Source organism: Cryptosporidium sp. chipmunk genotype I (assembly GCF_004936735.1).
Source record: "Cryptosporidium sp. chipmunk genotype I strain 37763 chromosome Unknown contig_17, whole genome shotgun sequence".
NCBI lineage: Eukaryota > Apicomplexa > Conoidasida > Eucoccidiorida > Cryptosporidiidae > Cryptosporidium > Cryptosporidium sp. chipmunk genotype I.
In genome coordinates this window covers 820,580-848,074 of record NW_027125614.1, presented here as the reverse complement: position 1 = coordinate 848,074, position 27,495 = coordinate 820,580, and the positions used below count along the sequence as shown (strand labels likewise).

At 36.1% G+C, this 27,495-nt stretch overlaps 11 protein-coding genes across 11 annotated transcripts; 7 read left to right on the top strand and 4 right to left on the bottom strand.

Moving 5' to 3' along the window:
- Window positions 1–59: 59 nt before the first annotated feature.
- ELE39_001344 (family 2 glycosyl transferase) lies at window positions 60–938 on the bottom strand (the record flags this gene model as incomplete). The annotated part of the gene is made up of 1 exon (XM_067344383.1): window positions 60–938. The coding sequence occupies one exon, from the start codon at window positions 936–938 to the stop codon at window positions 60–62; it is 879 nt and encodes a 292-aa protein (XP_067200421.1).
- A 118-nt stretch (window positions 939–1,056) lies between these two features.
- On the bottom strand, window positions 1,057–1,470 carry ELE39_001343 (uncharacterized protein; the record flags this gene model as incomplete). Its single annotated transcript, XM_067344382.1, has 1 exon — window positions 1,057–1,470. One exon carries the CDS (start codon window positions 1,468–1,470, stop codon window positions 1,057–1,059), a length of 414 nt encoding a protein of 137 aa, XP_067200420.1.
- A 575-nt stretch (window positions 1,471–2,045) lies between these two features.
- On the top strand, window positions 2,046–4,538 carry ELE39_001342 (secreted acid phosphatase; the record flags this gene model as incomplete). The annotated part of the gene is made up of 1 exon (XM_067344381.1): window positions 2,046–4,538. One exon carries the CDS (start codon window positions 2,046–2,048, stop codon window positions 4,536–4,538), a length of 2,493 nt encoding a protein of 830 aa, XP_067200419.1.
- Window positions 4,539–4,608: 70 nt separating this feature from the next.
- ELE39_001341 (uncharacterized protein) lies at window positions 4,609–5,586 on the top strand (the record flags this gene model as incomplete). Its single annotated transcript, XM_067344380.1, has 1 exon — window positions 4,609–5,586. The coding sequence occupies one exon, from the start codon at window positions 4,609–4,611 to the stop codon at window positions 5,584–5,586; it is 978 nt and encodes a 325-aa protein (XP_067200418.1).
- A 165-nt stretch (window positions 5,587–5,751) lies between these two features.
- Window positions 5,752–7,143, bottom strand: ELE39_001340 (coronin-type WD40; the record flags this gene model as incomplete). The annotated part of the gene is made up of 1 exon (XM_067344379.1): window positions 5,752–7,143. One exon carries the CDS (start codon window positions 7,141–7,143, stop codon window positions 5,752–5,754), a length of 1,392 nt encoding a protein of 463 aa, XP_067200417.1.
- Window positions 7,144–7,878: 735 nt separating this feature from the next.
- ELE39_001338 (CS domain-containing) lies at window positions 7,879–8,799 on the top strand (the record flags this gene model as incomplete). The annotated part of the gene is made up of 1 exon (XM_067344377.1): window positions 7,879–8,799. The coding sequence occupies one exon, from the start codon at window positions 7,879–7,881 to the stop codon at window positions 8,797–8,799; it is 921 nt and encodes a 306-aa protein (XP_067200415.1).
- A 350-nt stretch (window positions 8,800–9,149) lies between these two features.
- On the top strand, window positions 9,150–9,746 carry ELE39_001337 (Rab11b; the record flags this gene model as incomplete). Its single annotated transcript, XM_067344376.1, has 1 exon — window positions 9,150–9,746. The coding sequence occupies one exon, from the start codon at window positions 9,150–9,152 to the stop codon at window positions 9,744–9,746; it is 597 nt and encodes a 198-aa protein (XP_067200414.1).
- Window positions 9,747–9,978: 232 nt separating this feature from the next.
- On the bottom strand, window positions 9,979–10,472 carry ELE39_001336 (RNA polymerase II; the record flags this gene model as incomplete). The annotated part of the gene is made up of 3 exons (XM_067344375.1): window positions 9,979–10,186; window positions 10,259–10,348; window positions 10,405–10,472. 3 exons carry the CDS (start codon window positions 10,470–10,472, stop codon window positions 9,979–9,981), a joined length of 366 nt encoding a protein of 121 aa, XP_067200413.1.
- Window positions 10,473–11,392: 920 nt separating this feature from the next.
- ELE39_001335 (uncharacterized protein) lies at window positions 11,393–11,830 on the top strand (the record flags this gene model as incomplete). The annotated part of the gene is made up of 1 exon (XM_067344374.1): window positions 11,393–11,830. One exon carries the CDS (start codon window positions 11,393–11,395, stop codon window positions 11,828–11,830), a length of 438 nt encoding a protein of 145 aa, XP_067200412.1.
- A 608-nt stretch (window positions 11,831–12,438) lies between these two features.
- ELE39_001334 (myosin H) lies at window positions 12,439–17,427 on the top strand (the record flags this gene model as incomplete). The annotated part of the gene is made up of 1 exon (XM_067344373.1): window positions 12,439–17,427. The coding sequence occupies one exon, from the start codon at window positions 12,439–12,441 to the stop codon at window positions 17,425–17,427; it is 4,989 nt and encodes a 1,662-aa protein (XP_067200411.1).
- A 252-nt stretch (window positions 17,428–17,679) lies between these two features.
- On the top strand, window positions 17,680–27,405 carry ELE39_001333 (very large secreted protein; the record flags this gene model as incomplete). Its single annotated transcript, XM_067344372.1, has 1 exon — window positions 17,680–27,405. The coding sequence occupies one exon, from the start codon at window positions 17,680–17,682 to the stop codon at window positions 27,403–27,405; it is 9,726 nt and encodes a 3,241-aa protein (XP_067200410.1).
- Between the last annotated feature and the right edge of the window lie 90 nt (window positions 27,406–27,495).

Genomic DNA, 27,495 nt, shown 5'->3' with positions numbered 1-27,495 from the left:
GTAGGAATGAATGGTTTCTGGAAGATGATACTGTAGACACTTCCCAACACAAGACTTGGTTACCTTACTTCATACGTATTTCCGAGGACATAAACTCCCAGAGGAACTGTACTATGACCAACATTCTTTCTGCTCATGAGGAGTCTGAACACATATAGTGAATCTTCCCCGGACGGTTTGTCTGGATACGGAACCTCTATAAGCACGCTCCTCTTTATTGTTAACCAGCCATTGTGGCAACAATAAAGCCACCAACCGTGTGTTTCTGGCCAGTTGATTTCGGTCATCCTGTCATTGGGATCCCATGGGCACTTCAGTCCGTACTCTTTGACGGCCTTTTCAGCTTCTTTAAACTCTTCTTCGTATGAGTTTCTCAAGAGTTTACCTTCTCTCTCAATCTGATCAAGGTCATACTTTGTCTTAATGTCAACCATGGTCTTGGCGGGCATCTCCTTAGCCTGTTCCGTGGTGTCCATCTGCTCCACAAAATACTCAGTCAAGAAGGCATCCATATCCTTATTGGCTTTAAACGCTCTGGAAACGTACTCTACTCTTTGTGGATGCATCAGGTCGTCGCTATCAAAGAAGATTATAATTTCATTCTTGGCTTTAGATGCTCCATAAAGTCTGTTTGACCCTGCTCTGTGGTTTGGAGGGGGCGGAGGGATTCTGAAGAAGGGTCTCAGATTCCTCAGGCTACTGCTATATTTATTAACTTCCTCCAACGCCTTGGCCCTGGCTTGGACCTCGTGTTCTGGAAAATCAAGTACGAGAATGATTTCTTCTGGTCTTAGGGTTTGCAATCTTAATACTGATAGCAAAACAGGGAATGACCTCAAGTCATCGAAGGCAACGGGAATAACAACGGAGATATCTGGATCAAAGTGGTCCATTGGAACCTGTCCAACGGCTTCCACTTCCTTCTCCACCAAATCCATAAATTCTGCAAAGCTCCCGTCGATCAGCTCCTTTCTGAGCTGTTTTTTCGTCTTTGTTTGTGTTGCACTCTTTGCTCTTAGATTCCTGTTGGCTTCGTTTCCTAAAAGTATTTTTTCATCAATTCAGTTGTTTTTGATTAGATTCAGGGGACTTGACACAACTTTTTCGCTCACCATTTCCTCGTTCCCCTTGCACTCCTGTTTCAGACTTACCACTATTCTTTTCGGTCTCCTTTATGGACTCTTCCTTTTCGGGTTCTTCCTTTTTAAGTTCGTCCTTTCTTAGTTCCTCTTTCTGTGCTTCATCCTTATTCTCTTTAAATTGGGAAGTTTCTGCGGGTTTTGTTGGTGTTACTTGGAGTTCCTCGGTTGAATTACTGTTCTTATTATCGAGTCTGTTGAAAATACCTGGAAAAGATGAGAAAATCCTTTCCTGCAGATTTCCAGGCAATCTAGTGTTTCCAAGAAGCATTTGGTCTTGTGAAAAGACCCCTAAGAAAAGATTGATAAAGACCCAAAATCTCAGATTCATTTTTTCCCCAAAACTAGACTAGCCTCTGTAATGTGTGTTAATACCTTTATTTGTGTGTTTAAGAGATCTACTGCATATGAGCCACCAGTGTATTAATGAACCTAATATAGCTTTAAGCAGACTCTTTTTTGTATCTGTTCTAGCTTACTCTAGTTTAATTACTTGAAATCTAAGAAATTCAAGTAATCTATCGCGGTATCGAGTGTTTTGAAATTACATAATAATTTTATCGAAATTTAAGAGATACAAATCAAAAAAACACTAAACCAAAGAGCTATTTGCTAATTCAAATTGTAAAACCTATCGCTTTTTTATATTATTCAGTTTTGAAGATCTTATTACATCTTCTATTTAAAGTCCAAACATATTTTGGGCGCCAATAGGCTTTAATATTTATTTTAGAATCACAAGGATTTGGCGCGCATATGTTTCATTTTTTAGATGATTTAATTGGCCATAAAGGTTGCAACCACAAAACAAACGCGAATGAGAAAATAGGAGAAAGCATTGGATAATTGAAGATAAATAAGGCGTCTTAAAGCTTGTGATATTTGAGTTCAACTCAGTGAGCCGTGATGTCTAAGCTAAACTACGTACTACTCAGGATAACCTTGATTTGTTTATCTGCGGTAATAGGATGCAGCTCCGAGCCATTAAATTGGATGACTTTTGGCGACTGGGGTGAGCCCACTGCTATTCTTTCGGCAGTAAGCAGATCAATGGCGAACCTCGCGTCTGTAATTAAGCCAAGTTTTATAATATCTGTAGGGGATAACTTTTATAGGTGGGGAGTCAGCTCGGTTGATGACCCAATCTGGGAAAATATGTTTGAATCTGTCTTTGATCAGGAATCCTTACAGGAAGTTCAGTTTAGATGCGTCCTTGGCAACCACGACTGGTGGGGTAATGCTACAGCCCAGGTCGATCGCCACTACAGTTTAAAGTCTCCAAGATGGTACTTACCAAATTTTTGGTACTATACAATAGAAGAATTTGAGTCTCCTAGGACTTCACCTCATCCGTACCTAAATGTTAGCTTAAATTCAATAGGAGAGTTGGAGGATATGGTCAAGACCAAGGCAATCTTTATATATACTGATTCTTGGATCATCTCTTCTCCATTGGGAACCGATATTACTCCAGAATTGTGGAATGAGCAGATGGATTTTATTGAAAATACTCTAAAGGCCGCAATCATGAGAGATATTGATTGGATCTTTATCATCGGCCATTTCCCATGTTACTCAAGTGGAGAGCATGGTGATAATTCTGATGTTCATAAAGCTCTAGATCCTTTACTTAAAAAGTACAAGGTTGATGCCTATATAGCTGGCCATGACCATCATCTTGAGCTTTCCAGGCCAAAGGGGTCCTGCACATCCCACTTTCTTATTGGGTCTGCTTGCTGTCCAAAGAAGCACGACTATTTTAACAACAAGCATAGGATTTTTAGAACTGGAAGAGGAGGGTTTGCTTCTCACAAACTGACTTATTCCCAATTCCACTCAACTTACCATAATATAGAGGGTAAACCCATTTTCACTACTACTCAGAAGAGACTCAATAGGAAGAAGATTAAGGATAGATTAATTAAGGAAGCGATGGCCAAGATTGACGGGAAATCCCTCTCCATCACCAAGCTTAAGCCAACAGAGACGAATGAACCAGTTATGAGCTTTGTAGAAAGCAAGCAGGAAGAGCTTGAGGTTTTGGATGAGATAGAAAACGAGCGGGAACAAGAGGCAATAGAGAAGGTTCAGGACTCTCTTGACCAACAAGACTTGCATATAAGTACTGATGAGGATGAGGATGAGGATGAGGATGTGAATCCGTCTTCTTCAAACAGGAAGTTGCCATGTGCCCCAATGCAATCAAGCCTCTCTCCAACTCCAAGTAACCCACAGACAGAATCTGGAGAAGTGATCCTCTCCCCTATTGACGAATCGTCAAGGCATGTTACCCTAGTGGATGCTATAATATCTCCCAAAGTGAATCGGGAAAACTCCCGAATAGACTCTAGAGTCTCAACTGTTAACGACTATCTACTGCAGATATATGAGCTTCCTCCTCCCTCAAAAAGGTATTTTATAGACGAAATACCCACCAGAGACAAATTCTTTGGGATCAAATTTCCCTTTGGAGCGAGATTAATGCGCTTCAGGATTGACAGGAAGACTGCAGGACATCCAAGACACGAGTATAAATATGCTCCTATTCTAAAGCATTCAGTTGGGGTGGACGGCTCTGAAGTTACAAAGTTTTCAGTCTTCCAAACAATTGCTTGGAATGAATTAGGTGAGCTCATGAAAGGTAGTTACAAAATTCCAGAATCTACCTGGCAAATGATGAAATCTCCAAGCTGGAAAGGGAACTTTGTCCCTTGGAGATTTGTAGAATCATGCACGAACATCCTTAGAACTATGAGTATCAACGGGCTTTTCAAATATAGGGTTTCAATCTGGGGAATTCCCCTCTCTAACTACAAATCTACTAACAAAGACATCGGAGCTACAAAGGCTGGACAGTATTGCTCAGATGTTGCTAACAAGCTCAGTATTCACAGGCTTCTCCAAGGTCCTACTTCCAACAAACTCCTCCACTGGGACAGATGTCCCAGCGACGAACAAACTACCAACGGAAAGTCTAACTCTGACTTAAAGACTATTGTAGCTCTTTCTGTCATAGGAAGCGCTAGAGACAACTGCCTATATCCTGAGAAATTCAAGCCTAAGAAGTCTAGCTTTGGCTCAGTATCCAATGGGTTCTATAAGCTACTTAGAAAAATGAAGATGATTACCAAGGCTGCAATTGACCCAGATGTGGTTGCTGGAATTGACCTCACTAGAGTCATTATTATCCCCATGGACGTGGCCTGTGACATAGCTGCACAGCTCATCAACCACGACCTCAACATTGTGAGTAGCCTAGAAGACTTGGTCTACGACCGTCCAGATGAAGCAATTAGGCAGTGTACTCAAATTGTTAGCAGAATAGCTACGTTCATTCCTGTTGAGGAAGCAGAGAAACTTTGCAGCAATTTCAGCTCATATGAGCTAGTCGGACCCTAAACCCACTCTATAACATTACTGGGGTTTCCCGCCAAAATTTGTAGTTTTTAGGCTAAGTAGAATTAGATTTATGAATATAAATATATATGAGGACGGAGTCGAAAGATTAAAGCAGGAAATCGATGCACTTAGGTGTATATTTTCAGAGGAGGATGAGATGGTGGTTAATGAGGAGCTGGAGTCATGGCTTAAGCAGGAAGTGAGCGATAGAAGGAGCTTAGATAATTTGTGTTTCAGGGTGTTGCTTGGAGACAGGAAGTTCTATTCTATGCCTCTATATCTGGAGGTAACACTAGATCCCGAAGATAACTATAAATCAGGTTTGAAAAAGATGGGTGTTGTAACTACGAAAGAATGGAATGTAAGTGCCGAGCGACCATTTTTTTTATCAGAATCTCAAGTCAAGTACATAGAGGGTGCGGGGATGAATGCGTTTATCCCCAATACGGAGTGTATCTATGACCAGGTAATTGCGTCTATGGAGGCGGTAGAAGAAATTGTTCGGGATATTCCATGCGAAGTACTAAATGGCAATTCAGACTCCGAGGTACAACTGAAAAGCTCAGAGTCAGAGAGCGAAGGTAGTAACTTAGAACAAGAGATGATTAAGTACGTTTGGAATGCTTCAGAAACTTCAGGAGCTATTAAATGGGGGCAGAGAGCCTGCTATAGTCACCATATTAGGAGCAAGATAAAGAGAAGGCTAATTGTAGAATGGGCCGAAGAACTTTTTCTTGGAGGTTATTGCAAGATTGGATACCCCGGGATTATTATTGTTGAAGGTCTGGAGGACTGCTGTCTTGAATATATTAGAAGATTGCAAAGACTTAGATGGAAGCATTTTACTGTCAGGGGTGAAATCATCAAAGAAATCCCCGTAGACCAAAGTCGCACAGTAAACTTGGATACTATTATTAATTCACTAAGGATTTTACCAAATAAAATGATAGAGCTCCCAAGTAACAGCACAAAGATTCTTGCTAGGACCTGCGAAGATCTAGGAATTAAGGATCTTTTTTTAACAACCATGAAGATCTACTCTAAATAATAAGCTTTAATTGAAATAGAAGAAATTAATTTATGGATTAGGTAGTATTTAATAAGTTCTTGAAATTTATAGCCTACAACAAAATGTATTTATTTACTCCTCTCATGGAACTACACAATGAATTAATCGTTTTTGTCTTTTTCACCGTTTAATGAAAACTTATAATTAAACTAATGAAGTCTTTGCTTTTAATTGAGCAATCTCATTTTCTTTCTCCTTTAGCTGGTACTTGAGTGACTCTATAGAATACAACTCATCTTGCATAGTGCTTAATTGCATCTCTGCCTTGGCTAAGTCTTTCTTCAATATCACTCTAGCATTCTTAACAACAGATCTCATCCTTTTAAACATATTACTTTGAGTTTGAACAATATCTGGTCTTAAAGACATTCTCATTGGTTCGCCAGTATGTCCATTAATCCATTCCTCTGGGCCCATTGCGGCTTCATTTCCAATGGTATCCGGATACAAATCGGAATAAAACTCATTCGTCTTTCTTGGCACAATAAATGAAACAGGCTGAATTACACCACCTGACTCTAATCTTAGTATTCTATCGATCTCACATTTCATTACTTCAACGTTTTGCTTTGGAGTCAAGCAGTAACCTTTGAGAGAATTCACCGATCTGTACTCCTCCAGTCTTCGGACACAACCCTCAGTTTTACTATATTCAAAAACCTTAATGTTCGTATCTCCTTTACCTGCCAAATAAAACAGCCCAGTGCCTTCATCCCAAAATGGAATTAACGACGGCTGCTCAATATCCACAAACTCTACTCCAACGCTTTTATCCAAATACCTAACATCCCAAACTCCAATCTGTCTCTCACCTCTATCGCTAAAACCTGTTGTTAACAGCCAATTTGGATTTCCCATTGTGCCTCCCATCCACTCACATCTGCTCTTTCTGCTTCCATTATGAGCTTGCCACTGATATGTAATTCTTTCGCTTCTTGGGTCTATTATTCTGGTTACTTTGTCCATACAAGAAACAGCTAAAAGACTGCCATCATAACTCCATTTTATTGAGGTTGGCAAGCCAGGTAGTCCAATATTAATTTCATCTTGAACTGTCTCGCAGTTCCAAATCTTAATTGTGTTGTCTCTACTAGCTGAAGCCAAGATCCACTCTGCAGAGGGGTTAAACTTAACAAGTGAAACTTTTTTTGTATGCCCACGAAATACTGCCAAGGGATCCTTTAAGCTCTTTTGTGCAGCGTGTTCTGGAATTTCCCACAACTTTATTGTTTTGTCTTGAGATGCACTAACTAACAAGCAAGAATAAAAAGGTGAAAACTCTACATCACTAACTGCTGCTTTATGACCCTTAAAATATACTACATTTGGCTTGTACCCAAATGAGCTATTGTCTATTACACCTACGCTTCCCCCCCCGCTACACTCTGCTGGAAATGCTATAAACTCTGGTGAAGCTGCTATTCCACATCCATCAACTGTATGTCTGCTTGTTACAATGTGTAAACCTGAAAACCTATCTTGCAGACATTCCCCATACAAATTTCGGAATTTACTGTCATGTACTATTCTGCTCATTTCTTTCTTTTAATTCTTCCTTATATCTTTAATTCTTTATTTTACCCAATTTCCACTTAATTTCCTTCAGTCTCATTTAAATTATTTAATATCACGTCCGCACTATTATTTATTATTTTTATTAATATTTGAAGATCCAATGTGGACCTTCCACATGAATATGCATAAGTTTTTATTAATTTTTTTTTCATTAACTATGAAATTTATTTTACGTAAAATTTTGACATACCACAGACTTTGTCCATTTTTTACTTGACAAAATAATTCCATATTTTTATATTTATTTATTTTTCCTCCAGAGTATTAATATAAAATTTATGACGTCACCAGTTTAGTACGATTATTTATTATTGCATGCAAATTGTCTACCTAAAAATTTAAAAAATCATTTTTTTCCGCATGCAATAATAAATAATTCCAAAAATAAGTGGTAAATGAATCATAGACTTAATTCCAAGTTTAGTTTTAGGAAGAAAGAAACCACTTTAGGAGTTATTTTAGTTTTAATGTTAGCCCTCCAATTTGACAATAGGAAATAGAAGATTTGAATTATTTCCAAGTTTTTCTTTCCCTCCTCCATAGAAGCTGAATGTGCAGGAATTTACACATGAATTAGTTTTATTGGTAGAATGATTCTTAATCTACGCAATTGGCAAAAATTTGGCGGCATAGTCAAAAATAGTTAATAACAAATTTTCTTATTATTTTTCTAATATATAGAAAGCTATTTAAAGGATGGACGAAAGATTTGACTCACTTCTCATTAACTTGGCTCAAAGTGCAAATGGAATTGAGAACTTTCTGGATATAGTATTTGGTTTCTTACTGAGGAAAACCGATTTCTTTACAGCAATGAGCCAGGGAGAAGAAGAAAAAGTTCTAATGAAATACTTTAGAAAATACCAGGCTCTCTCTGCAGACAAAAGAAGAGAAGAGAAGCGCTTAATGATGGAGAGAGAAGCAGAACGAAAAAAAAAGATTGAAGAACAGAAGAAAAAGGAGGAAGAGCTGAAAAGCAAATCAAAAAAGAGCGTAGCGAAAGTTGAAGAAATTTTTTCTGACGACGAAAAGGATCATACAAAAACAAAAACTAATGAAAAGATGAACAACGAGAGCGAATCTGACTCAGAAGCTCCACCTCCAGGTAATGGAGGATCTACAGATAAGTACCTCTGGACTCAAACACTGGGAACTGTGGAAGTACTCATTAATACTGTGCCGGGACTCAAGTCAAGGGATTGCAACATCAATATTGGAAGCAATAAACTTAAAGTAACAGTGAAGGGAGAAGTAATTATAGATGGTGAACTAAACTCAAAAGTTAAGCCAGATGAGTGCTTATGGTCTATTATAGATGGGAAAACTATTCAAATAGTATTAGAGAAGCAAGAAAACATTAATTGGTGGTCGTGTGTCATAAAGGGAGATCCTGAAATAGATACTACCAAAATCGTACCAGAGAATTCAAAACTTTCAGATTTAGACCCAGAAACCAGAGCTACAGTAGAGAAGATGATGTTTGATCAGAGGCAAAAAGCAATGGGGTTGCCTACAAGCGATAACTTGAGACAACACGAGCTTCTTGAAAAGTTTAAGGCAGCTCATCCAGAAATGGACTTTTCACAAGCTAAGATTAATTACGGTGGTGGATTTTAAGGAAATATAGTGCATTTGAAGTTAGAAAAAGTAAATTCACGAAAACCATTTCATTAGTAGAAGTTTGTTCAAATCAGATAATCTCAATAATGGCCAAAATGTCAGTGAGTTATCTACTTTTAGATTATGACTTATTTTTAATATTTATTTGTCAATTCTTGTGTTTTATAGTATTTTCCACTAGTAAAAAAGAATGAATTATATATTGAAAAAGGGTTATTTCGCAGTTTGGCGCCAATTCGTGAGATTCAATTCTAAACTTTAAATTAGGTTTAAAAACAAATTGATGGCTATTAATTGACCATAATTAGTTGTAAATTCAGAAGTTTATGTAGATTAAAAAACACTCAATGAGTTCTTCACCAGATGAGTATGACCATCTTTATAAAATCATATTAGTAGGAGATGCGACAGTTGGAAAAACTCATTTACTATCACGATATACAAGAGATGCTCTTCCAAAAACTCCACAGCCAACAATAGGAGTTGAATTTGCCACAAGGACAGTACCCCTTTCAATTGGAGGTACAGTGAAAGCTCAGATATGGGATACAGCAGGGCAGGAACGATATAGAGCAATCACAAGGGCACACTATCGCCGATCTGTGGGTGCATTATTGGTATATGATATAACTCGTAAATCAAGTTTCTTAAATGCTTCAAAGTGGTTGGAGGATATTAAGCAGAATTCTGAACCTGATATTGTTGTGATGCTTGTAGGGAATAAATTGGATTTAGTCGAGAAGGACCCAAGTAAAAGAGAAGTTCCATTTGATATAGCTGCAAACTTTGCCCAAGAGAACAACTTATTCTTTTCGGAGGCATCTGCAGTCACCAGATGCAATGTTAAGCATATTTTTGAGCATTTATTGCAGGAAGTATATAACCAAAAGATGAAAGATAACTCAACAAATTTGGAAATGAATGGTAAGTTTATCAAGAACTGAACGATTAATTGTTCTAACTTTATTTTCTCATCTAAAAACTACTCTAGGATGCTTTACTAATAATACTTCAGTGGGGGTCCAACTTTCCAAAGGCAGCAACCAGAAACAATCAACATCGAACTGCTGCTAGTTATTTGTTAGTTATTTATCTGAATATAAGTATGAAACAAAGGAGTAATCAGCAAGACAAATTATAAATTAAATAATGACCATAGTCTAATTCAATTATTCTCTACTTGTATATAGGATAGTTTCTCATTGAATCTTTAAATGAATTCAATATTACCTGTGACTCCATCTGGATCGATTGAATAGCATTTTGAATTGCAACAAACGGAGTAGTGTTTTCTCTCGTTTGTACTCTGATCTGAACGAGAGGTTCAAGTGGGTGAGGTACTTTGTATCCTGCAAATATAACATTTGGATCACGTAACAATTGCCTAAATAGAGAGAACATTGTCGAAGAAAAATGCTACCAGTTAAACTTCACGAATTAAAACCACTGAACTTACGTTGTAATTAAATTTCCAAGTGTATGATCTTCAAGCATTATCATAAAACTACCACAACAAGGAACTCTTGACTCCACCTTCCACTGTACTCTGAAATTGGTCAGTAAATTATACAACTAAACAATATTAGAACACTTTAAACTTACTTCTCAGATCCAGCAGGGATATCAAGTAGATTCACATCAGGTTTATTAACTGTAAAGAACTTCCCCATGTTTTGTTCTTTTTAATATTCTAGTTAATTTTTTATACAACTATTTTACCGCCGAAATGTTCATTCTTCTAGAGAAACTATTCCTAAATATCAATACGAGTTAGAAGTTTAAAAACAAACAAAAAAGTATCTAAAGAATCACTTTTAATCCGACAACACAAAACACACTCAAAACCCCATTTTTTATTTTTCTCAAAGCTTTTTTCCCTTGTCTTTTAGGTATTAAATGAGATTGGCTTTTACAATAAGAAACTCCAACATTTGGCGGTATTGTTTGGCGGTACATTATTTTGACATGAAAATAAGTCTATTTACAAGTAAAAAGATATTAATGTAAAATTATCTATAAATTGGAATTTTAGATAATTGCAGAATTTGAAGGTCAGAACAAAGAGAGCAAATTCAAAGTCTGCTGTATTCTGTCTTTACCTCGAATAAGATTCATTTATACGGTTATCTAAGATGTACGAAAAGGGAATAGGATCAGAAGTACAAGCTACACCTGCTGAGGTAAGTCATTCAAAAAGATGCAAAAAAAAATTGTGCAAAAATTTGTTGTAAATTATAGCCTGCATTTAGAGGTTACACACAATAACTAATTTTTCCTGCTCTTGTAGGTTGTATTGATTCACACTTCTTTGAGTGGTGTAAGAAGACACTTTTACGGGTCCTTAAGAGCAAAGCAATTCCTTGATGTGAAAGGAGTTGTATACTATCAGATTGATGCTAACAGGGATTTCTCAATAGCTGCAAGTAAGTTGACTAAAGCTCATCAAGTTAAGAGAATGTAAGCCAAAAATATGTTCTTGAAACTTGGCGAGATTTATTTGTAACCAGCATTAATGCATTACACCGCTTATTAAATAGATTTGGGTGATTCCGAAATATTTGATAGTTTAAAAAATGAAGGACTTTTAAAAATGGACCCATTGGAATCAGATGGGACCGTTTTACTACCTCAAATTTTTGTCGATGGTGTCTACATTGGAAATGACGTTTCGCTTCAAGATTTAGAAGAAGATAATGATTTTGACTGGATTATTAATAGAAGAGCATGTGGAGCTTGTCTTTCCGACAAAGAAGAAGACATGCAAGTTTGTCCAAACTGTAACCAAGTATTTAAGACCATTGTACCACCTGAGTTGGTCTATTCCGGTGGAATTCAGCAAATGTATAGAGGTAGCAATACTGCTGCACAAGAAGGAGTTTTATTTGAACATCCAACAAACTTTGTTAAAAATGGCAACTCAAACCTTAATTTGAATAGAAATGAGAAGTACGAAGATTATCATGATGAAGAGGAGTATGATAATATTGCTGAAGAAGAGTATTCGGAATTGGATATTAAAGACGAATAAGCATAACGCTCTATTATGTATTGATTTGGTGGTCCTCAAACAAAATTTGAAAAAAATAATATTTTGCCCTTTCCTCTAAAAATGTCCATAAATAGGTGCATAATTTAGAAATACAAATTAGAAACAGTTATATAAACTCCTTAACCTTGTTTGATTTGTTTATTCGGCTATCCAGTAAAAATAAGTTTGCTCTTCTGACTCTAGTCAGATACAATGCTATTTAAACACTAAATAAAAATTATTTCATTCATCAATAAAGTCTATCAAAACTAACAGCTCTGATAAACAGAACCCAAAATTTATTCAAAATTTCCTAATTTTAAAGTTCGACTTTTTTCCATTAACTATAGTGAATATTTTCTTTTTGGCGCCAACGATGTGCTTATGCACACACTGGAAAATAGTCAAAAGTGATTAAATTTCATGAAAAAAAAAAAAATACTTCATGATCATCTCTTTTTAATCAATTCAACAGGAATTTAATTTCCTGTATGTTCAGAAAATTATTAGTTAGTTTTAACAAGAGGCGGACAATACTTAGATTTTATAGTCGCCCTGTATTCAAGATAAATCGGGAATTCTGAGGAAAAGATCTGAAAGTTTTAAAAATGTTCACCAAAAAAGCAGCTCCAAAGGAAATGGAGCTCAAAAGGAGGTACTCCATGGTAGGAACTGATGAACTTCTCATTGATACTCCAATTTGGGTTAAACGTCCGGAAGATGGTATAAACCATAATTATAAAGTAGGTATAATCAAAAGCTTTGGAGAAAAGAGTATACATGTTAGTATTGAAGATGAGGGGGAAGTGGATGTTGATTTTAATATGTGTTTTAACTATAATGTTGGAATTGATGCTATGCAAATCAACGACTTGACTAAATTACCTCACGTTAGTGAAGCCTCTGTATTGGATGTTATAAACAAGAGATTCAGCATGGACTTAATCTACTCCTATGCTGGGAGGTTGCTTGTTGCTGTGAATCCTTTCAAAATGATTGAGGGACTCTACGGTCCAGAAAAAATCAGGCTCTATAAAGGAGCAGACTATTCTATGGGTTTTCCAAGTGACCTTCCTCCTCACACTTTTGCTGTTGCTCAGAGATCAATGCAGCTTCTGGATACTCAGAAAATCAATCAGTCATGCATTGTATCTGGAGAATCTGGAGCAGGGAAGACGGAAACCGCAAGACAGCTCATGAATTACTTTGCTTCTTCAGGAATGGGGTCTGATAATAAGGTCCAGGATGTAATTTTAGGTGCAAATCCACTATTGGAAGCTTTGGGAAATGCTAAAACACTTAGGAATAATAACTCCAGTAGATTTGGTAGGTTCATCAAGTTATCTCTAGAAAAATCTAATGGTATTGTTGGAGGTGCAATTTCAAGTTATATGCTGGAGCTCAGCAGAATAGGACACCAAATTGAAAATGAGAGATCCTACCACATCTTCTACCAGATCATTAAATCCTATAGTTCTCAGGCTGATATTTCTAAGTACAAGTTACGTGAACTGGACTGGTATAAGTATTTGAATGTATCTAATTGCTATGATGTTCAGAACATTGATGATGTTAAAGAATTTAAAAACTGTGTATTTCCTCAACTAGAAAGAATCTTAGCCAATCAAGAAGCAATAGATCAACTCATCTCTCTATTTTCTGCTATATTACTAATGGGAAACTTTGAACTTGGTGAACATGAGTCCAGAGGAATCGAAGATGCTGCTTGTATTGAAAGTCAAGACATATTATCGGATGTCTCAGAGCTGTGGGGAGTCAACTCTAAGGAGTTCGAGGAGCTCCTGCTTACAAGTAGTATTGAGATCAGGGGGAATGTTGTTGTCTCAGCATTGAACAAGGCCAAGGCACTAGAGCAAATAGAGAGTTGTGGAAAAGAAGTCTATCTTAGATGTTTTGAGTACTTGATAGATCTGGTCAACAAGGCTATTGAGTTTGATGATAGTAAGAAACAATGGATTGGAATTTTAGACATTTACGGTTTTGAAGTTTTTAAGATTAATGGCTTTGAGCAGTTTCTAATTAACTTTGCAAATGAAAAGCTTCAGCAATTCTTCATTTCCTCAGTATTCCAGGCAGAATTACAAGAATATGAAAAGGAGTCAATTTCCCATGACAACATTACATATGAAGATAACTCTCCACTCGTTCAACTATTTGATGGTAAAGGAGGTATCTTTGATTTACTTGAAGAATCTTGTTTGGTATCTAATGGTACTTATGAAAGCTTTACTAATAGTGCTCATAAGAATTGTGGAAAAAAGAGTGGATATAAGCTTCCAAAAGGAAATGTACCAGATAAATTCATCATTGAACATACGGCAACCACCGTAGAGTACACTACCAAAGAGTTTGTTTTTAAAAACAAACATAGAATTAGACCCGAAATCATCAAGCTTTTCAAAGAGTCAAGGAATTCAATAATTAAGGGTTGTTTTGAGAAGGTAGAAATTCTTAACTCCAATAAACTCAAGGGAAAGTTTCTTGCAAGTATTTTTAGAGTTTCAATTGGACATTTACTCGATACGCTAAAGGCTACTAACGCTCAGTTTATTAGATGTGTCAAGGCAAATGAAAAGAAGGTACCGAATTTAATTGAAGCTGATATGGTGGTTGATCAACTTCAAAGTCTATCAATTATGGAAGCAATCTTACTGGTTCAAAAAGGATATGCATACAGAGAGACTTTTGAGAACTTTATGAAGGAGAATTCTATGATTATGAAATTGATGGGACAAACCATATCTTCAGGATCTGACTTGAAACAACAGTGTAGACAAGCAATGAACACCATGAAAATTCCTGAATCGGAATGGCAAATTGGTAATACAAAGATCTTTATCAAGAAGGATGGTTGGATTGCAGTAGAAAGATTCTTTAGATCTGTAACAAAAAGCCTAGCTCCTTTGGCAGAAACTTTGAGAGAGATATACAGACTTTCGAAGCTTAGAAAACAGTTAATGGACTTTTCAGCATCCCTGATTAGATGTCAAAGTTTGGTGAGAATGTATATCTTGAACAAAGAAGGAGTAACTAAGAAAAGATTGTTAAACTACCTTGTTGGTGTTTCACTACTAATGAACATTCCAAATGCTATGAGAAACTATAATAGATCGATAATAACTATCCAAAGGATATACAGAGGTCACAGAGTCAGAAAGGAGATAGGGGAAACTTTAAGAAAGAAAGCTGCATGTAAGAAGTTTGTAAGTTTTGTTCAGCTTTTGGTAGGTGTTTTGAGAGCAAAGAATACCTTTTTGGATATTCTTCATAAAATTAAGTCAGAGGCAGCAGCAAAAAAGCTCCAGAATGCTTGGATCCACTACAAAAAGAAAAGATTGATCATTCTATTGAAAATTTACTCCATAAAACAAGCAAAGGCCATGAAAATTCAAAGAGCATGGAGATATTATTATTTGAGACAAATCATGATTCACTATATTCGTATAGCAACACCAGCAAGAAAGATTCAGAGTGTATGGAGAGGATATTACGTCAGAAAGACAATCCGTCATTCTCACTTCTTTGAGAAGATCAGAATCAAGCTTTGGAAAAGCGAATACGTAATGAAAATTCAATGCTTAATTAAAAGATACTGGATCTTGGCTCACCTTGATAGACTGTTCTGGGTTGCAGATATTCTCCAACCACGTTTACACTCAGCTTTGACCAGGTTATACTGGAAGAACATGCTCAAATCTATTAAGTGCATCCAAAGTTGGTGGAGAGGGGATAGAGTCAGACAGATCATTCGAGAGGAAAAGCTGTACGTATTGTTAATGGCAGAAAAGGTGAGAACAGACTTTATAACTCAAAATGAATGTCAGATGTTGCTGCAATGGGACTTGGAGAGAAGAAATAAAAATAGAGTTGTTTTGGGTTCCAAGGCGGATAAAGCTCCGAAAGGGCTTCAAATTATTCAGGTGGTAGTGGAGGTAGATACTAGCAGAGAGTACCCTGCAGGATGGATAGAATCAGTAACAGGTTTACTTAGATCAGGAAACTCAATCCAGGATGTTGGGGTTGGGGGGTTCCATACACTTGTCTTAACTTGTGAAGGAAAACTATACTCTTTTGGAATGAACGACAAGTCCCAATTAGGGCTTGGAAAGCCTGGTAGCGAGCTTCTTGGAAGAGCTTTAATCAAGCCAGCAGAAAGCCTTCAAATCCAAAATAAGATTAAAAGTATTTCATGTGGAGTAGATCACAGCTTAGCCTTAAGCGAAGTAGGATCAGTTTATTGTTGGGGAGCGAATGAGTTTGGTCAATGTGGATGTGATGCAACAGAGTATCAAATATCATCTCCAACTTTAATTTCTTTACCTGCGGATTGGAAGCAGACAAAAATTACATTGGCAAAAGCAGGAGCATTCCATTGTGTAGCAGTAACAGTTGAGAATGAGGTTCTGGTTTGGGGTAGAGGAGATGATTTAGGCTTAGAAGATGTTCACGATTCGTTGTATATCCCAATGCAACTTAGGAGCCCAGCTATAAAAAAGCTGGGTAGAATTAACTCACTTAGCTGTGGACTGGGAACCACGTTTATGATTGGAATAAATGGAGTTGTCGTAGTCTTTGGAGTTGCTCAAAATGGAATTCTTGGACTTGGGAAGGGGGTCTATAGTACCAAAAGGCCCAAAGTCCTTTCAAATATTTCAAGAGTCTCTCAAATATCTCTTGGATATAACTTTGCCCTAGCTCTCACAATAAATGGAGAAGTATACCAGTGGGGGCAAGTACCGGTTTGGAATGAGTATTTAGAAAAGACAATACACAAGAACTTTTTCACTCCCAGGCTTGTTGACCTTACAGAATTAAAATCCCATGTTGTTGAGATTCAATCAGGTTGGTGGCATTCAGTAATTCGTTTGAAGAACAACTCTATTTGGAGTTGGACTTTCGTATGCGAGACAGGAAAGGAGCTCTTCGATGAAACAAGTCAAAAGCAGGTTAAACAGAAAAGTGAGAAAAATATATCAGAAGGAGCCATTCTCAGGTCAATCAAGAGTAGAGTTGAAATTTCAAAAGGAGACAGAATGATTCCCATACTTTTCAAATTCGATCTAGCTGAAGACAGGTGCACAAAGTGCATCAAGGTTGTCAGTTCTCCGTCTATGACGGTAGTCATGAGAGGAGGCAAAGATCACATCTCTAGAGAGTATATAGTCCAGCCTTACCTACTAGAAAACTTTGATCAGGGCCAACAGCGAGGGATTAGCTCATATGATGAAGACGATTTCTCGGATTTAAATACAATGAATGAATCACTTAACTTACACGCAAAACACTACGGATCTTCTGGAAGTGAATTATGGGGAGCAGCATTCTCTGCTTCAGATTCTATGGAGATTTTTGAGGATCTAAAATACCCAGCACTAAGAAACCCTGATGACTTTACCAACGCATTATACAACACCAACGAATCTTTGAAGCAAGATACAGAAAAAAAAGCTCTGGGAAGACAAGCTAAAGTGGTTGAACTAGATGATTTCAGCTCAGCTAGGAGCGGTCCAATGCCCATTAGCAATAGCTTTCAATCCTCAAGAAAGAATAAGATCGCCAACTTAAAGTTGGGTTAGCTTTCTTAGGTACTAAATAAATATATCTAGCTAGAATAACTTAGTTTTTTAATTGATGAATCTACTCGATTTTCTTTCATTATTTAACCAAAATCCCACCATTTTAGGGCTTTTAAAGATTTGTAACAGAAGCCCGCCTAGATCTTAGTCGCAAATTGCATGTAATTGGTCCGAAACTAGAGAAAATCAATTTAAAAGGATTAAATGTTTATCTCAAAATATATTGGATAATTTGCAAATTAAATCTCAGACATGATGCTCCCACTATCAAAGTGGTGCATTCTGTCATTTTTTCTTACTTTTGTGATACATTTGAATTTGCTAGAGGCTAACCCTGCTGAAGAAATATTTGGTCTAGTAGCGTCATGTTTAAAGCACAATCAACTGGGTTATACCCTTCCAAAATTTCCTTCCTGCTCTTTTGGAGATTTGAATGAGATAAGTAAAACTTGTATCCAGGAAATCTCGGTTTGGATTAGGTCAAAGGAGGAGAAGTACATTAATATACTAAATAAAGAACATGGTAAGATTTTGGGACCTAAATCTGAGCAGGAGGTAATGGGAGATATTCTGGACTCTAAAAGTGCTATTTCAATGATGATCAAAATTCGAAATTCTTATCCTTCTTCCGGAAAAAAGTTTGGTTGTCCTATGAATTGCAATTCCAAGGTAGTTGATGTATTGCAAAGTTTGCAAGTACCCTCTGAAATTGTGAGTGCAATCCAATCATTCCTTTGTAACAATAAGAACTTTTCAGTTGAGACTTGTGTTGAATCTGTGGAGATGAATGTAGAGAACCTTTTGGATCAAGATAACAAGAAGGTTAGAACTTTCCACAGATCCACTGCTTTACGGATTTGTTATAACATTGGACTCTTATTTGGGAGAAACCCTCAATTTTTGAGCCATATGTTTGACCTCTTAGCCTTTGATCTGTCCATCCAAGAGCAGCTTGGAGTTAGCATTTCCCATTTAACTGGAAAAAGCTTTAGAAAGTTGAGTTTAGAGCCAGAAATCATTTACATTTTTGACTCAATCCGCCAAATAAAGATCAAGGAAATTTATAGAATGGAAAGAAGTGATGAATTTATAAATTCTGAGATGATGAGCAATAATTCTAGGAGCAAAAACGATGCTTTGGATATAAGCTCTTTAAAGATCCATAACCAACTTGAAGAATATTCCTTTACTGAGTGTCAGTTTGGGAGTGACCTTCTTCTCAAGCTGTATTTAATTCCAATGCAAAGGTCTGAGCTCCTTTGCAAACTATTCTTCCTATACAGAGGTCTGAACCTCCCTGAGAAAAAGAATGAGCTAACTCAAATTCCCGAACTGGGAGATTCCAGGAAAACTCTAAAAACACAGATTGAGAGTTCTCTAATGAATTTTGGTGTAAAAAAGAACTCCATGCTCAGACTTTCCAGATTTAAATTGTTTAGCTGCATCGAGTCCCTCTTAGATAGAAAGCTGAAGCTGGAAATTTCCGTTGCCTTTGGAACATGTTATTTTATTTACAGAGGTGTAAGTAAGGACTTGGTGGAACTTTTTGATATTAACACTGCATCTTATGTTTCACTAGCTTTGATTTGGCTTTCCCAAAATACAAATACTAACTTCTTCCCGGATATAAGCTCCTCAGAAAAGGCTATTTATTCTTCAGCTTTTATCAGAAGTGTAACTTATTCTCTTTTACAGACAATGAATGATGGATTTGAAATTAATGAGTGTAGGAGACACCTTGAAATACTTAATAGTCATGAGCCATTCCTAAGCCAAGGATACCAGTACAATCCGGAGTTCCCCTTTATCAGACTCATAAATCCCAGTCCAATAAGCCAAGAATACATCAGTTTGATTTGCAATGATAAGAGTCTTATTTACCAGATGTTCTCTAGGATTAACCCTTTCAGAGAGTTTATCCCAACAACCCAACCAACTATGGTCTCCTTTAAGACTTTCAGCACGGGAGAAGACTCCAAAGGAACTCAAAAAAACATTATGGGAACAAAGGAAATCTTTGATGCTACTCTACAGCTCTACTTCGCTGGAGATGTTCCAAGAGGATACCTAATGAACGCTGTCTCCTTTTCAATTGTTGGATTGAAGGCTTTCCTAAGAAATACTCTTACATTTCTATCCCAGGAAACCATAATGGCGAGATATGAGGATATTCAAAAAGGAGCGGTTATAATAACTCCCTTTAGTGATGTTCTCTCAGTGATGGGAATTTCTGGAAGTTATAACAATCGATTAAACACTCAGGAACAGCTTATGTTCACTAATAAGTATATTTGCAGTGGCTCTTCCGAGAATATAGATGTTAGAATTAAAAGCTCCAATATTGTCAAGTACTTCGGATCTCCCTTCTATATGGTAGCCAAGGATTCCAGCAATGTTTCTAACAATATGTTCAACTTTATAAACTGTGTGGATGAGTTTGTTTTGGTCAACTGGAGTAATTACAGGTATTCTCTCCTTAAGTCTGATCCAATTTTATTTTGCAGCTTAATTGGAATCTATCTAGCCAGAGATTACAGCTACATCCACTCAGAGATCAATAAATACGCAATCAGTGTAACTTACTATGATATGACAGGTAATACTCTACCTCAGAAATGTATGGAAGTGATATTCTCAAATATTCAATACATTAAAGAAATTGAGGACAAAGCAATTCTCTCCAAGAGCTTTATTGAGTGTGTCGAAAGATACTCAAATCTGACTGAATTTATTCCAAAGGATGATCTAGAATCTCTTTCTGAAACATTTTCCATTAAAGTACTTGAATATGTAGACAAACCTTTAGCTCTCCATCCCTCGTCAGCATACAGGAAACTCCTTACTTTTATTTTGGAGAAGCATCCTAAGATTGGAAAAGATAGAGCTTCAAAGATCATCTCGTCTCTGAATCCTATATATGGTTTTAATTATGGTCAATTGATATCAAAACTCACAGAGAATAATATTCCATTCAAGGAAAGTGCGATAATTACTGGTTTTATTGGGAACCAGCTTGATGGTGACACTAAAAAGCTGGATTTCGACTTTATTAACTGGCTTGGAGACTATTCTGGTTATTACTTACCATTCCAAAACCACCCAGGTTTAAAAGAAAACATCCTCAAACTTTTTGCCGACCAGGAGGTTCTAGATAAGAATGATTGTATTAAGAAAGTCAATGAGATGTTTGACAAGTTCCAGGTTCCTATAGACACAAGCACCGACTTAATTTGCGATGAATGGGGAACTCTTTTTGAAAACTATCCGAGAAAGAAGTCCTATAGGAAACTTGTCAACTTAATTCACCAAAACACCGACTATAGCTTAGAGACTCAGAAGGATACAATTGAACTTCGAATTACTCGCACTCACCCTGTAGGTATCTCAACAAAAGTGAGCATTGGCTTCAAAAATGTACCAATAATCTCAATAATACCTATTCTAGTCAACAGAGGACTCTTCGACCCCACAAAGGAAGCTTTTAAAGGTTTTCAGACAGAATCTCGAGCACTCGTATTTTCGGACCAAGAAAATGAAATGGACATTTCAGCTGAAATTCTTGGACTAAATGATGGGGATATTCTTAACCTAATCGTAAACGACTTGGAACCTGAAGTCTTTGACATGCAAGTTTCTTGGAAGGACACAAACACAAGGAAAGAAGGAAGTTTCCACTTTAGTATTAAAGATGCACCTTTCAGAAAATTTCTTGAGGAACTGTATAAAAAGGAGGAGCTCAAGGACAGAATTATTAAGTTTTTACTGCTTTCAAACGGAAAGATGTTGGATCCTCAGTCAGAAGACTTGGATAAAAATATTTCTAAACATGGCATTGGAACTTCAAGCAAGGTAGAACTGGTAACAATGTTGAAAAACATTTCATTACTTAATTTGAAGCTTATTTGGAGGAATCCCTCAGTATTGGAGATTATCCCTTCAATAGATGACAAAGATAATCTAAAGGAGAACTTTCTAAGTAAAGAAATACAAATTTCGTCAAATGAAGTCTCGAAGAACTTGTTTACTGAGATTAAAGCTGCTATAATGGATGTAATTTTTAATCATAGAGACGAATTTGGAGTTGAGAAGTTTGAGGTGACTTCTATTGAAATACTTGGAGATAGCCAAAAGACTAATGCCTTGGTTCTGGATCGTGTCCAAAACATTATTCAAAACACCCCTGAAAAGTATAACTCACTTATTTCCGACTTTGGAATCAGGGACCATGACAAAATCCTGGTAAATCTAATAGTAGAGCCTTCTAAGATGGTAAATATAGTCTCCAAGGCCCAGAAACTATCTTATATAGCGAAAATCACATCAATTCCTCACAATTTCCAAAATGATTCGGAACATAAATATGGACTATTCCACGTATTGAACATGATTTTAGAGGACAACATTGATTTGTACGATATTCTGGTTCATGAAAAGTATTTTACAGACAAAAATGAAACAAAGAACAGCAAAGGACATTATGTTAACATTTCCCCACGGATCAAAACATTCAACTCCGTTGATAAACTCGTTCAGAATTCTCTTGTACTTTTAAATAGCAAGAAATTAGTCAAAAAAGAATGGGTTTCTCTACTAATTATCTTAAAGGACACTCCTGACGTTAGCAAGACTATTAGATTCCAAGCTGTGATGACTTCTAACAAAGTTTGGAGTTTACTCAAAAAAAGCTTTGGAAATCACATAAAACCTGAGAGTCTCTTTACTAAAAATGGCAAAGAAATTAAGTTAACTGAGAACAATATAAACATTATCTTTACTGATATTCCTCTCAAAGATAATGATATCTTATATTTGACTTGCATTAAGCCTTCATTTGACGTTGTGGATACGAAGGAAGGAAGTAGTAGTTCTGGAGGCATCAGCTTTGAAAGAGTTGAGGAACTCCTAAACTCTTATGGCTATATAATTCAAAACTCGAGGCAGGCAAGAGAAGGCATTCTAGGCCATAGTGAAGCTTCAGAATACCCAAAAAAGTTTAATGATCTTCCTCATCTCGAAATGTTCGTTAGACAGCTTGCCCCAAGTATCAACTCGGAAAGACTAATCAGTGAATCTCAGGAATACATCTTCCAACCAAATTACAGATTCCCAAATGCTCTTGAGAGACTGATTCCACTTTTGACTGAGGATTTACTGCGTCAACCGGTTAAAAACAATCTAATCAATGAGTTAAATGAGAAATATGGGCTATTGAATGCAAAGGAGGGAGATCTTTTTGATTTTTTGGCCTGTATTCGATCATTTAGAAGCTTCTTTTTTTACAATAGACCCAAAAAGGATGTTTATTCTGCTAGTATTTATAATGTTTGTAAGAAAATGGGTAGTTTACTTTTCAGAAGAGAATCCTGGCTTGTGGAACAAGGGGTTAGTGGAGCCTTTGTCTCAATTTTGGAGGAGGAGCTACTGAACCCAATAAACGTTGAGAAAGATGGTATATTTCTGAAATCAGTAAGCATTCTTGGGTTATTGGGTCCTGAGTGTATTGAAACTTCAAAGAATGCTTTGGAAAAGTTATACTTGAGTTCTTCCCAAGTTGAGGGTCTTGAAATTCCTAAAATCGTTGACTTTGACAAGGTTTGTATGCAGATTCAGTCCTTCATTAATAATTACGATGAATCTACTGGTGAGTACGAAAAGATTGTTCAGGTTCTTCCTTCCTATAGGTTGAGTCGGGTAATCGACACCTCCTTTCCTAAGTTTTGGGAAGAAAGTACATTTGGTGTTTTGCTTCCAGATATTTCTGAGGTAAAATATGCTGTAGGTCCTCTTCTTGACTTTTCTAAAGCATTTCAGTTCATTAAAAACTATTTGGAGATCCATTTGAAACTGTTGGAACAGTACCCTAATTGTGTAATTATATTAACAGCCTTGCTAATTAGAAACACAATGATTAGCTCTAACATTGATCCTTTGGTTTTCGCAGAGAAGCTTGTTCAATTTGCATTGGAGAAGGAATACGAGAAAAATAAAAGACTTAACTTAACTGTGAATCAGATTTTGTCTATTTTGGAAAAGAATCCTTATATCTTTTTATCAAGCATTAGCCGTGGAATAGGGGATTCTTGGATATGGAATGTAATTAAGGGAAATCAAATTACGGAAATCCTAGACCTAAGGACAAATCTCAAACATTCAAGCAAACTTTTGCTCATCTTCAACCAATCTATCAACTTGTGTCCTGTTTCTTTACCTCCTACAGAACCAAAAATCAAGTTGGGAGATGATATTCAAGCTCTGATAAATTATTTCACGGAGGGTATATTGGCAAAGAGTTCTGCACGAGGTATTTCTGAAAGGTTCAAAATTAACGATCTAGCTTTGATTGCTGAAAAATTCTATCAATTTAAAGGAGACAGTTTCTACAAAATAATAAAGACAAATGTGGTGGATATCGTTAAAAGTAACACCAAAGAAATGAAAAAGGCTATAGGTTACTTGGATTCCAGAAATTATAATCATGAATACGTCCCTTTCATTGTAGCCTTTAACGTTCTTTCGAATGTTAGTGGGAATAAAAAACATAGAAATGAATTAATGTACGACTTTCTCAAATTTTTTATACATGAAACTTTTTTGAGTCTGGGGATCGTAATTGGCAATATTGAGGTCCAGCATATTACTGAGAGTCTTTTAGAACATTTTGACTGGACCAAAATGAGCATTTCCAAAGACAAGCTTATCAAAATCCTAACTGAAGTTTCCCCAATGAACTCTGCAACATTCATAGATGCAGATAAAACCAAAGCAATGGCAGAAATCGCAGATTTGATCACCAAAATGCTAGAATCAGAAGATCCTATCAAAACAACTGGTTTTACAGCTTTATCTACGAGTAACAATTTGGATCTAGGACTTACTCCAAGAGCTCACTTTTATAGATCTCTTAAAAATTCAAAGTCCGAACTAAAGGAAGATAGTATCGAGGATATTAATAGAATTTTGTCTGAAAGAGAGGGTTATCCTGAAAACATCCTTAAATTATTCAACAATCATCTTCTAAAATCTGTCAGGATCTTAAATAGTGAGATTATTCATGTGGGAAGACTCGGGAAAATGATACTTTCTCCAAGACAAGAACACATTGGAGCTATTTTTCTGTCTTATGGGTATTCAAATCTACAACTATCTAGTTTACTAAACAACTTTGATCATATTCATTGTTTTTCATCAGTATTAAATATAATTACAGAAGAATCAAAAAGACTAGATCACTATTATCAAATTTGTATGAGTATCTGTATTGAAGTGGATGAGATAGGTTACTTGTCCTGTGAAAAGTTATTAATTCAATCAATAGTTTCAACATTACTATCTCACGAGTGGCCTCAGGCTCTCAAGAGACTTGTCTCATTCCTCAATTACGAACATATTTTTGATCATGATCTTGAGATCCTAAGGGAGATTTATTTGGATGAGAACAGTAAGAGGCTATCCGAAAAGTGGGCAGAGTTGTTTAGAAATATGAAGTACTTTTCAAACTTTTACACTATAATCAAAGAGTTCAAACCATACATTGATCGAATTGTTGCTGAGAAAGATATCAAAGAACCAAGTTCTGGATTTGGCCTAATTGATCTCATTGGAGAACTAATTTCCTGCTGGACTAGGGAAACGGGTGAAGAACGTATAAAGAAATTACTATTTAGTCACGGTTATCCAATAGAGCTTTTAAAACCCTTTTTAAACATTTGGCCAGGAGACGGTAGAAATAGAATCAATTTAACAGTTAATACTCCCGGAAAAGGAACTTTGAAAAAGCTCAAGGTTTCGCTAAATCACGAAATTCAAGCTAGGGGACTGAATATAGAGGTTGACTCTGAGTCCTTTGTGGATGAAGTGATCGAAAGATTGACTCAATCAATTCTGGGTATTAATATTAAGCTTGTGGAGAAGATTCCAAGTTTCATGCATAAGCTTCAAAACATCAAGATGGCTGAAAATGGAGTTGATATTCAAGATCTGATTTCCAAACTCGATAAGAGTGGTCCAATAAGTATCTATCTTTCTTTCAACGAGTGCATTTTCGAAACTAATAAACGGATTTTAAATCACTTGGATTTGTCCTACTCTGACGTTCTCTCTTTTTGTGTAGGAATAGTCAGTGAAATTTCATATAAGAAAGCATCCAATTTTAATGAAATTACTCGAAACCCTCTCCATTCCAAATTTGTCAATACCAGAAATGAACTTTACTTTGTTACCGTTTTTTATGGAGTCCAGTTCGCTTTAAACCGTGTTTTTCAGGGGTTTATCTCCAAAAATAAGGTTAGGGAGTATTTATTGCTCATGAGACATAATTTGTATCAGCTCAATAATGAGCTTGGGATCTTTAACTTTATCACTGGGTTTATCATAAAATTCAGGCTTCCAATAGATCCACATATTCTTTCATATTACTTAAAAGAAGTTATATTAAACTTCAATTCTGGGTTAAATATTGACAAGTCTAATGAAATTAAGATCTATCAAAATATCCCTGATATAATTATATCCAATAAAGGTTTCCATAAATTAGTCTATGAAGCCACAAAACAGCTCTTTGACCACATTGGAGATGAATTAGAAGAAAATCATTTCAAGCTTTTGTTCAAAGGAAAGGATCTTCAAGAATTAATTGAGAGGGGGTTTAATCCCATTAATATTCAGGAATTCATTAATAAGATTACTAATAAGGGACACAAAAGCATTTTATTTGAGTTTGGAAAAAAGCTTGGAATGAATTCTCTAAGCTTTAAACTAGTTTACATCCACAAGATACTCCAGTCAAAAATTTTTGAGATCTTAGAAAATAAAGACATCTCAAAGAGTCATAGACAATTCGTCACAATAGTTAGCTCAAATCTTTCTCCAATGGATAAATTAGTCTATGAATTAATCTATACATCCAAAGAAAATTGTGTTGTGGAAATAATCAGGAGATATACCTCTAATACAAAACAAATCAATAATGGACCTCACATAGAATATGCTTTTAAGCTTTGTGAAGAATTGCTAACTCCCATCGAAAGTATATCACAAGAAATAGACAAGGTCTTCGGGTGGGATTACTTCGGAGGAGTTGTAAATTGTGATCGTGTCAGAATTAACGAAGAGATTGAGCAGTTAAAGTTGGACATAAACCTTATATTAAATTATCTGAACAACTTTGAGCTAATCAAATCTTTATTTGAGTTAAAACAGACAAAAGACCTAAAGTTTGAAAAGAGCATTCACTACGTAGAGAAGAAGATTGAAAGGAGGTCCAATAAGCACAAGATCCTCCGTTTCCTTAATAGCTGGGATCAACCAGTCAATAAGAAAATTTTGATGGAGGTCAAAATTAGGAGGAATATTTTTAACTCTATCCTGTCTTTCCTGGACAACCACGTCTTTATGGTGGTTCCAATGCTCAGAAAGATTTTCGATTTACTCAAGAAAAATTTGGATATCATTGAATACCAAAAAGTAAAAAAGACTCTTTCTAAGTTAATTCTTACTCTGGTCACTATCAAAGATCCGTACTCAGTTCCCAGTATTATCAAGAACAATTATAAGATCAGAGCTGAATATCTCAGGGGGGTAAGTAATTACAAAGCCAAGATTTCCTCCGAAGAAAAAAAAGATATTCAAATTTTTGGAATCAGTCTCCTTCCTTATTATTTGAAAATCTCTTGGTATGCTTATTATTTATTCACAATTGCTGAAGAGACCAATGTTCTCTTGAACCAGTTACCTAACTTCAGAGTAGCTCAAATTAACAAAAATAAGAAGAGAACAAAAATCAATATTTCTGGTTCTCTTGACAAATTCAGAAGGAATTCAAAAAAAGACCATCTCAAATCAAGCTCCTCATCCAAAGCGCTTACTACTATTACTGGAGATAGTGCTGAAATCGAGAAAGAAAAGAAAACCAAAAGCTTAAACATCTTCAAAAGGTTCAATGAATATTTAAAAAAGCATCTGAGACAAAAAAAAAGTTAGTCTAATATCATAGTTATAGAGTAGTATATTCATCTAGCTAGTTACATTATATAAAGAATAATTAACAAGGTTGTTCTGAATTTCGATTTC